This window comes from Mobula birostris, chromosome 22 (genome assembly GCF_030028105.1).
Source record: "Mobula birostris isolate sMobBir1 chromosome 22, sMobBir1.hap1, whole genome shotgun sequence".
Lineage (NCBI taxonomy): Eukaryota > Metazoa > Chordata > Chondrichthyes > Myliobatiformes > Myliobatidae > Mobula > Mobula birostris.
Genome location: NC_092391.1, coordinates 31,995,069 through 32,006,347, shown reverse-complemented (window position 1 = coordinate 32,006,347; position 11,279 = coordinate 31,995,069). Strand labels below are relative to the sequence as shown.

General features: G+C 43.2%; 1 protein-coding gene across 4 annotated transcripts in view; it reads left to right on the top strand.

Moving 5' to 3' along the window:
• Positions 1-7,864: 7,864 nt before the first annotated feature.
• LOC140186350 (astrotactin-2-like) overlaps positions 7,865-11,279 on the top strand; it is a 1,795,681-nt gene continuing 1,792,266 nt past the window's right edge. For all 4 annotated transcript variants that reach the window (XM_072240512.1, XM_072240511.1, XM_072240510.1 and 1 more), the window contains exon 1: positions 7,865-8,251. In XM_072240512.1, the coding sequence (XP_072096613.1) occupies positions 7,996-8,251 (256 nt within the window). In that variant the 5' untranslated portion in view covers positions 7,865-7,995. The remainder of the gene's footprint in view (positions 8,252-11,279) is intronic.

Below are 11,279 nucleotides of genomic sequence, written 5' to 3'. Positions count from 1 at the left end.
AGAGGAAAAAATAAGCTGCATGTCAAACAAAAGTGCAGATGCCGGAAATCTGAGGTAAAAACTACGAAAGCCCTAGATATTTGGTAGGGCAATGTCTGAATGAAACTGGAAGTACTTAGCAAACAAGGCAGTTTTTAGAAGCTCAAGGTCACCTTTGTGGACAGAAATGAGTTCTGCAAAGCACAGATTGCTGCTGTCAGGCTTGGTGGCAGCACTAAAGGGATTCTTTGTATCCCGCAATGTGTTGAAGAGAGATGGTTACCCTACTTTGGATTTGCTAGAGGGGCATGGAGAATGATGAAAGGGTCTTTTTCAGGGTTCACCCTCAGCAGCTGCGAAACAGAGGACTCTGTGATCTACAGGTTGTTCTTAGTGTTACGTACCCCGTAACTGGGTTGCCAAGCCAGCAGAAATAGACCACTTAGTTGGAGTCTGGATTACTGGAACTAAGAAAGTTTGATTAAAGAAATAAGTAACACAGTACTCTAATCGTAAGGATATAAATGCAATGGGTTAGCAATGATAAAATACACATGTACACAGAACTAGGATAATAGGTCAATCAAGCTCTATCGCATTCTAGGGGTAAAATGATCAGTCTCAAGTGACGCAGAGTTCAGTTCAGCTTAGTACAGTTCGCAGCAATCACTGTTGTGCCGTTGGGGAGAGAGAGAGAGAGCAAATGATGATATTCAAATCGGATTCAAACAGACCTTTGATATTCCTTGCAGTTAACTTTTGGGCGAGCCCTTTGCCCTTTATAATGTCTTCTGAGGTCACCGACTGTGACCCTTCTGTTCCGGATACAATCGTTCTTCCGCGGTGAACCCGGCACCCAGGCAAGGGCGGACACACACACTAGGTTCCCACCGATCGTACCCTTTCACCCTGTGCGTCTATGGTCAGTCCCGCGACCAGACCTCCAAACACCCACCAACTTGTGGGGGCACACCGCACTTCCAGGGTCTCGTTATCTTGTGATCTCGTGGTGTCTGTCGTGCCTTAGCGAACCTGTTCCTTTTATCCCCCTGCTGGGGTATCGTCTGTCCATCAAACTTCAAACAGTTCAGGTTCAAAACAACCAGTCTGTCAATACTTGGAACTGTGTCTCTTTTCATTAATCTCTCTTCTCCTCTCTCATTAACATTTGGAATGTTTCTCTCTTTGTCTCTCTTATCTCTCTCATCAGCATCAATCTTCTGATAACTTGGTCTTTCGTCACATCAGGGACATGTACACAGGTGGGCATCAAATACTGCTGGTGTCATGGTCCAGTCCGTGAATTCCGCATTCCAGTTCACGGTCCGGTCCATCGACCCTTGTTCCAGGTTTTCCTGTCTACCCTGTTTCTGTTCCTGTTGAGCACTAATTGAGGCAGCTGATTCTCGTTAGGGCTGGCTGCATAAATATCTCCAGAGACCAGGGTGTGGCTGCTGGATTGTTCTTGTTTTACTCCTTGTATCCCTTTCCCTGCCTTCTGTCTCCTCACCTAAAGGCTTGCCTCACCTTGTCTTGTTGGTAACTCTCGCCTCGCCTGAAGTTCTTGTCTCGCCTTGCATTGCCTGAAGCCTTGCCTGTCTTGCTGGTAACTCTCACCTCGCCTGTAGTTCTTGTCTCACCTTGCATTGCCTGAAGCCTTGCCTTGTCTTGCTGGTAACTCTCGCCTTGTCTCGCCTGAAGTCTTGTCTTGGAGCCACACCCTGTATCTAGCTCCCTTCCTGTCCCTTACCTCCGTCGGGTAAGCCAGGCCGTCTTGCCATTACCCTGCTGTTGGTTCTGTCCCTTCCTGTCCCTTGCCTCCGTCGGGTAAGCCAGGCCATATTGCCATTACCCTGCAGTTGGTTCTGTCCCTTCCTGTCCCTTGCCTCCGTCGGGTAAGTCAGGCCATCTTGCCGTTACCTATGGTTGGTTCTGTCCCTTCCTGTCCCTTGCCTCAGTTGGGTAAGCCAGGCCATATTGCCGTTACCCTGTGGTTGGTTCTGTCCCTTCCTGTCCCTTGCCTTCATCGGGGGGAGATCCATGCCCTGCCCAGGAGTACTGCGTCCTGCCCAGGAGGAGCTTCAAGAACCCAAGCCTCGAGCCTTGCCCCTAGCCAAGCTTCAATATCCCAAGCCTTGAGCCTCGCCCCAAGCCAGGCTTCAAGAACCCAAGCCTTGAGCCTCGCCCCAAGCCAGGCTTCAAGACCCCAAGCCTCAAGTCTCTGGTCTTCAGCCTCGCCTCAAGTCTCTGGTCTCTAGCCTCGATTCCTGCTGTTTCTAGCGTATAGACATACAGTCCTCAGCCAGCGCTTCTTGGCTAAGAGCTACTAGTGGTAATTTTTCGAGGCAATCTGCAAACTCTTCTAATGAAAGGCAGCAAACTGCTTCTAGCCATGTTGCAGATACTGAGGGAGAACCACGTAATGGGAGTAGACATATCAAGGACACATTACAGTGCAATCTTGATAAGTAGGTAGTTGCTCAGTTGTATGTACAAAATAAATTTGCAATGTTGATCTGGTGTAAGATTGCATTTTGGCATTAAGACTGTGGATGTTATGATGGTCAGTGACAGAAACAGTAGACAAGAGAATTGTTGTGGAATGGGGAGTTGATATTGTCTGTATTTATTGTCAGTCTATTGCAGCATCCTTCACTTGCAAAGCTGGAAAGGGCTCATCTCCATTGGTTCATTTTTTTTTCTCCTCCTGTTCTTTCCTCTCTCCCTCCCCTTCCACTCCTCTGTTTGCTGACAAAGCTGGAGCATGTGTAATTGAAACTCTTTAGCACATACCAAGATGCAGAAAAATGAGAAACCAGCCTCCTGAACACAGCAATATTCCCTCAGTCTGTATGCTGGTGTCTATATGGTGGAATCATTTCTTGAGCATACCAGTACTCTGTTTCACCAGGTTGAGAGAAGCAGCATGCAAAGTTTCCTCTAAGGTGTACACCTGTGCACACGCACACCTCTTTTGCTACTGGCGCATAAAGGAACTTAATCTGCACACAAAAGGTTGTCGTACTCTACTTCATTAACAATGCAAGTACAGTATATTTCATGATTGTACACAATCATATTTCCTTTTCCAGTTTCTGATGTAGACAGTGTTGACAACATGGAGTTTGCGATGATTAGTTGCAAGTTTTTAGAACTAGCTTATTTATATTGTTTTTATTGGAGAAATTATTCAGCGTCCAGATGCTTTCACTGGGCAAAAAATTGCACAGCACAAAACTTTTGAGCACACTGGTCATTACAAATGAAAGGGCACAATGGCAGCATGTTATTTCCATGTTTTACCACAAGTATGTGTAGTTGAGAACTAAGTGAAAAGAGAATAGTTTTTGTAGCCCAGTATCCACCTTGTTTTATATTGTCTTCAATTATGGAGAAAGAATGGATTCAGCTAAGATGAATGGATTGTGGCACAAGAGTGTGGATGATGGTCTTTCCAGCACACCTCACGTATCTCACTGATGACAGCCTTAGGAAAACTAATCCAATGAAAACATTGTTTATCAGGAAGGCGCAGGTGGAATGCATTTCTCTGGGAACTGACCCTTCACCAGTCTTTATTGCTTCCTCATAGATGCCAAACATACTGAGTGGTAGCTAGTAGCCGTAATGAGGCTGCCAACAATGTCAGTAATTATACACCAACTGCATTAGCAGCATAATATCGGAGTAAACCAGTTTAAGTGCATTTATGGACTTTAGAAGATGCTTGCATATATATCAGTCAGTTTTGAAGCTGCCCTGATCACTAAAAGTGAAGAAAAAAAAGTATGACAATTAGTTTGTAAATTCACTCAGGCTATTTCAGAATGGCCTTAGGTTAGAGTTCTGAACTCCAATTTCTTGTAGGAGGGCTGGAATTGGATGTTGCATGACTGCTGACATCATAATATGCATGCTTGGAATCAAGAAGATGTCCAACTGACAAATTAGCAAGGATGACACATTGAACTTCACAGATGAATTTTGCAGCGGGTATAATTTTACTTGGAATTGATTGCCAGTAGGGTTCACTTTGAATCACAGTGATTTTAGTATTATTAGTGCCAAAGAAGTAGATACTAAAGAATCCATTTCCTTTTTCTTATTATGAGTTTTTTGGGATCTTAAAAATCTCCCCTCTCTGTATACTAAATTATGAATACATTTTAATAACATCACAGTAATTTGCAATAAATTTTGAAAGACTTCATAGTCATATTGCTACTTCCAAATATTAAAATTTCTGTTATACACTAGGAATCCTAGTTACCTCATGCCAAATGAAAAAAAAACACATTTTGCTATATAAAAAGAAATTCAGTGGGAGTGAGTTGAGGATGCAGCAAAGATATTCTATCGGCTTTCATTACTACATAGCGTTGACTAGATACTAAATAGTAAATGCCAGAAATATACAAAGTCATTCAGTTTCTGAAAAAAGGCAAATGATCCAAATTTTGAATGTATTACCCTGAATGTCACCTACCTTTCGCAATATATTCCTGAAAGATGCTGACTAATTGGCTCTTTGTGAACTTCCAACTTACTGTGGTTATATTTTAACATCACAATTTATTTTAAGTACTCACAGCACAAAGTTGATTTTTTCTTATTTTTGCAAACCTTCAGAAAATATTGGCATCAAAGTTCCTGATAAATAGTGGAAGAAGAATGATATAGTTCTATGAAGCCCAATCATAAATCTTGTAAAATTATGATGTATGTATGCCATGTCATGATTTGTATTGTGTCATTATTTCTTTGTTCTGCTGAAACCCTCATGAAAACAGTAGAACGTTGTGCACCAAAACATCTTTCCATTCAAGACAACAATAACAAGCACTTTTCTAAATTTCGATCAGTTTATTTTTGCTGTGATTATCCTGGCCAAAAATTCATAGTGAGATCTTGATCAATGTGACTTCAATGTGACCTGTAGCTTTTGCAAGCAACCAAAACTTGCTGGCAAGTGCTGGTTTTCCTAAATGCAGCACGTGCAGGGCTTTGACCTATGCCTTGTTCACAATGCTGATGCAGTTAGTTCTCTCTACTGCATGTCATCATAAGACCACAGGAGATAGGAGTAGGTGTAGGCCACTCTGCCCCTCAATTCTGACCTACTGTTCGATACGATCATCACATGGGGCCTAATAATAGTGATTGACCTTCTTGAAATTCCTCAGCAGCTATGCTGGGGAACCAGCTCTGCTGCACCAGTTTTGACCAGAGGCATAGTTCCATCAGTTTCAGTGGATGTGGTAGGGCTATAGGTTAAGAGCAGAAGGGAAGGTAAGTTCTTTGTAAAATCACTTTTGTTTAATGGGTTTAATTCTCTGTAACTGTTTTAGAAATGTAATTTCCTTGCTAAATTTTGATTTGTTAAATTTTTTTTTACATGTTTATGTTTCTGAATGACAGAGGCAATCAGTGACACTTAAAACATCCAAAGCTTTGGCAGCTAGTTCTCAAGGTTTTGGGGGTGTCAGGTGCAGGCCTTCTTTGCAGCATTATTCCTGGATCGGCAGCCATTCAGATTACACCAGGATGGTTAGAGTCCAGCATGTGGGCTCTCAGCATCTGGACCCAGTCAATGCAAGCATGGGGAGGACATCAGTGGTCATTCTGGGCAGACAGCCAAGCTTAGTGACATTTGAACCATGAATCACAACCTTAGGAAGCCACCAGCCCTTTATAATTTCATTCCTGTGCAAAACCTACTTCATAACTCAGCTTCTCTGTTGCTGAGGTTGAATGTGGCTGTTCAGCCTTGTGACTATGAATTGTCAATATTTTTAGGACTCCCCATAGCCTCCCAACCAGTGGCTTAGTGAGTTTCGGGTGCTTTTGTAGGAGTCTTCAAACATTAGTGTACAGATACACAAGGCTATGGTGTATTAATGGGAAGCCTATTTACCCTTCAACCCCTCCCACTTACTTCTGTCTTTCTCTCCCAACAGGCACAGGCCAAAGGGTTAGCAAAAGCATTTTCTTCATGCATTCACCTATTACATATTACCTCCCTTTTCCGTGGAAATTCAAAAACTGGGAAAGATTAGTTCCCTTTATCTTTCTACAGATGTTCTTTGACCTGCCGAGCATTTCGAAAATCTTCTGCGTTTGTTTCAGAATTGCGACGTCCACATTATTAGGAGAGCAGGAACTGGTCCTTTGGCCCCTTAAACCTGTTGTCATTCAAAGAAATTATGTTTGATTTTGCATCTCAAACACCATTTTCCTATCTTATCTCTTGACTCTTTCAATGCGTATTTGACCAATGAACTTGATGATTACGTTTCCCAGTATTGTAGAGGTAGGTAATTGTCAAGATCTGCCTCCCTCAATGAAGAAATTTTTCCTTTTGAATGGGTCCCGGAGTTCCCCCTTTAGGTTCTTGATTTACCCCGGAGCTCATTCTGCTTAAGATATTCTGGAGATGGTGGAGGTTTTTTTAAAAGCAAAATGATGCAAGTTGTCACCAATCAGGCGGCTGCACAAAATGTCGTTCTGTTTCCAACATTTTAAGCGCCAAACTAAAGTAAGGTTTCTTCACAGTTTAACAACTGCGATATTCCAACAAATCGTCCACTTTCTCAGTTTCATACAGCTGAAATCTAATATTTAGTGTCTCGGGAAGAACGGGGGACACGATAGAATAACAATTCCTCCCAGTACATATAAAGAGGACGGCGGGAGCTGGACACAGGTTGCGCTAAGTGTAATAAATTCAGCTGTGTTAACTCTACCGAGCAGGCACCGCGCACGCTTCTCCATCTCACACACACGAGGCAGAGATAAATTCTTCAGGAGGTTGTGAGTGAATGGCCGTTCGATGCTCATAGCACGCTGGTCGGTACTGCAGCAAATGCCCTGGCGATTTCACTCCAAAGATACACAGCCGAGAAGACAATGCTGCTTACCGGCTCCCATCAATTGCGGTTTGTTTACATGAACCGTGACCTAAAGCAGTTCGAGACCAAAGTGAAATACACGCAGAGAGCAATGCCAAATGAATAAAACGGAGCTCTCCACCTTCCCTGCATATATTTTTAATGTGTCAAAACTATAGTAAAGTCAGCATCGATTGTTTTGTTTTATCTGGCACCAAGAGTTGAAATCTGAATTCATGTGGGGGGTTTTGAAATGGGAAAGGAACATTTCAACTGATCTCAAATTGACAAATCATGTATCAACCCGGCGGCTTTTTAGTAGAGGCACTTTCTTCTGTCCATATCGGCAATGGATATATTCATTGATACCTCTTCTTACGTGAAATGGGATCACATTAGAACCATATAGTGCCCAGTTATCAAAATTGGTTTTATTTGTTTTTTGGAGGGGAGGCGGGATTTGAACCTGACTCACTCAAGAATCGTAAAACAAACTGGGAAGAACATAAGTCGCCAATTTTTGGGGGGAGAGGGGGTGGAACTACCAGTTTGTAGAACAAGTTTAATGAAATGGATGCACGGAAAATAGACAGCAAATTCGCTTCTGGGTAATGGTGAAAATAATAATAATGATTGAAGATTTTTAATTTTTTCTGACAGCAAAGACAGCCTCGGAGCTGTGACATGAAGAGGGCACGGGCAGGGAGGGGGTGAAAAACTGGGAGGGAGAAATATTTTGGGCACGGTGTTTATAACGCTGGGGTTGGGGCGGTGGGTGGAGAGGGAGAGTCCAGCTTTAAACGGTGCTGCTAAGCCTTTTCCACCTGGAGCTGAAGTACGCCCCCCCCCTCCGCGATGTGTGTGTGTCTGTGTGTGTGTGTGTGTGTGTGTGTGTGTGTGTGTGTGTGTGTGTGTGTGTGTGTGTCTGTGTCTGTATGTATGTGTGTGTCCGCGCCACCTCCTGGACAACAGCTCCACATCGCCAAACAAGTGTACGAGAGGAGGCGGCGGCAATCCCGGGATCGCTCGCTCTTTTTTTTATTATATATCCATATTAACCCTCCACGCTCACACACACACAGACACATACACAGAGCAGCTCCTTGCTCCATCGGCAGCCGCGGCGGGCATGGCTCTCCGAGCCGCTTTGCAAGCGATCCTCGGCTGCCTGCTCGCGGCTTCGGCCGAGATCTCCAAGGAAGGAGGCTGCAAAGTAAAGACGGTGACCGTGTCCACCCTGCCCGTGCTCCGGGAGAACGACATCAGCTTCCACGGCGTGCTGGCGGCTGAATCCAAGCTCTACCTGTTTGTCCGCAACGACTTGCCCGGCGAGATCTTGGTGGCAGATGACCTAGAGAACACCGAGCTACCTTACTTCACCCTGGGTGAGTTCGCATGTGTGGAGGCTGAGGGAGGAGGGGATGACACCAAAGGAGGTGGTTTGAGGGGATTACCCTTTCAGCAGACGCCTTACAACTACTTTTCTTAAGCATGTCCAATAGATGTTTTGCTTAGATCAGGACTTGTGCACAAAGCGTGAGGAGAACATATTATATTTCTGTTAAGGGCAGGGAAACGATGCATTTATAGATAGCAGAGAGCAAGACTTTGCCGCTGTTGTGATGTGAATGAGTTGAGAATGGAAGGTTGGTCTGAAATCTGCCGACGGCTCAGTCACATTTGGAGGTGTTGATATGGTTGCAAAAGTGTCATCCGATCAGGAGAGAGAGCGGGACACACGGAGATCTCAGTGCGTTGTGCGCTTTCAATGTCTTTGCATTATTGCAGATGTCACAATCTGGGATTTTTTTTTACTCCGTGGAGGAACGGTATTGACCCTGTCAACATTCCTGCTTTTTAATTAGGAGCGGTTCGTTGTAAAGTGTCTCCACTGTGTTCGTAACCTGCTCTCATCGCGGGAAATGTGATGACTTTGGTGGAACCTTTCAGAGCTTGAGATGGGTGCTCCCCGGGTGGGATGGAAGGTGTTTCGCGGTCCTAATGCCCGCGTTATTTATGGCAACGGGAAAATAGAGTTTGAGCTCAGATGACACTCTAAAATAGGACAGAAAAAATGAAGTGTAAATTATGACTGGCAGACGAATAATTTCCAAAATCTTAGCGTTCACGGTTCATTTACTTGGGTTAGAATTGCTTATGTCTAGAAGGGATTTAAATTATATTGGCGTTCTCTTTCAACGTAATGTGCAGTCTTTCGATTTTACTGTTTTCAATTTGAAAGGTAGGAAGTCATATACTGCAAACAAAACCGGTTCCTGCAGACTTCCCAAAGATGGAAAAGCAGAAACATTAGAAAGTGCAGGAGTATTTGTTTCTGAAGGTTCTTAAAGTTTATTGCAAAGCGCTTCGCATCTCGATAAAGAGGAATTTCTTTGCAGGTCTTACAGTATTGCAGTCATGGAATCACATAGCATGGAAACATGCCCTTCAGACCATTGAATTTATTAGTTACTAACCCCACATTAATCCCATTTTTTATTCCCTTCACATTCCCATCCATCACTCGCCTATACATGGGGGGGGGGTGAATTTACAGTGGCCAGTTATCCTATTAAAACAACTATGTGGGAAGAAGCTGTAGCCCCATGAGGAAGCCCACATAGTTCATGCCACTACTCTGGAGATCAGGGTTGAAGTTGCAGCTCTGACATCTGCACCCCTATGCCATCCATATTTTATCATTAAGTCATCGTTAAGTATGACTTCATAAAATAAGAAATACTGTAGTTAAAGCTTCTTCAACAGGAGAGAAAATAGTATGGAAAACCTTATCTGAAAACTTCAAATTGTGCACTTGGTGGGCTAAAATCATCCCTACCAAAACCATCAAAATGTGAAATTTCATACACAGAGGAAATCCTGCATTGCCATTCTGTAATTGTGCATGTATACCATGCACTTTCAGGCAGCCCGGTTCAACTTACTGTAAAGTACAAGAGAAAATACAATTGCAAGATATTTTGGAGCTTATCTTGCAACTTTTATAACTTTAGGATTTTCCCAAGTGTTTTAGCCAATGAAGCAGATTGTACCTTCTCAGCAGAAGTTACTGATTTGATGTGGACCAACATGATGACCAAACATGTGCACAGCAAGGTTCCCTGTAAGATAAATAAACTACAAATAACCTACTATTTTGATTTGATGATCTTGATTTGAAGAAGTGTTTTTTTTTGTGAGATGCTTGTATGGTTTGTTTCTAGTGATAGTGTATTAGTAGGCCTTCCTGACCCAACAAGTTACACTGCCCAGCAGCCCATTTATTTAACCCTAGCCTATTCACAGGACAATTTGCAATCACCAATTAACCTACCAACCAGTTCGCTTCTGGACTGTGGTCAGAACCAGAGCACCTGGAGGAAGCCCACATGGTCACGGCTAGAATATACAAACTTCTTATAGCCAGTGGTAGGAAATGAATCTGAATCTCTGGCGCTGTAAAGAGTTATGCTAACCACTGTGCTACTGTGTAGTTGCATCAAAGATAATCAGAATCTTCTTGCCTTTGTTGACCAGTCTTGCAACCTGCTTGACAACAGTATCCTAAACACAACTGATCCTGCAGATGCTGGAAATCCAGAATAATGCTCACAAAATGCTGGAGGAACTCAGCAAGTCAGGCAGCATCTACAAACTGGATTAAAGACCTGACGTTTCGGGCTGAGACCCTTCATCAGTCCTATTCCTCTCCATGCATGCTGCCTGATCTGCTGAGTTCCTAAAGCATTTTGTGTGCTTTACAACAGTATCCTCCTCCATTGTTATACAGTTGGGTATGACCGTACTTGCCTGATTTCATACATAATCAGTTCCGATCAGAGAGTTGTCTGCTTAGTTTCCCCCTCACCATTGCCTCTGATATCACTTCAGTCCCCGAAATAATTTTCCTTGACAACATCATAAATTGTACAGCATTGTTTTTTTTTTCATATATATATCTGCAGCTCGCTTTTCTACCTCACCACTACCTCTTTCACATTCAATTCCATACGAGTAGAAAATTCCGTCAGTGAAGTTTTCAGAATCTCAAATTATTTATCTTTGGATCTGTTACAAGCTTTGTTCAGTTACCACCAATTCCATCCCAGTCTCTTCTACGATTATAAAACTGAACCAGACTGTTTGCAAACTTGGTGTCATATGTAACTGTAAGGTAAGGTTGAATCATGTATCTGTTCCATCACAAAGTCTGCAGATTTATACCTACTGCCTCAGCTTTCTGCTGTTGAAAACTTCATCCATGCTCTTGTTCCTCTGGACTTGGCTATTCAAATACACATTGCCATGCTTGTTTTAAGCTCTGTTGGCAGTGCAATGAAAAGTTCTGACTTTAAAATTCTATTTCTTGGCTTTGAAACAGCCCGTTGACTCCTCTTCCTTTCACATCTTCAA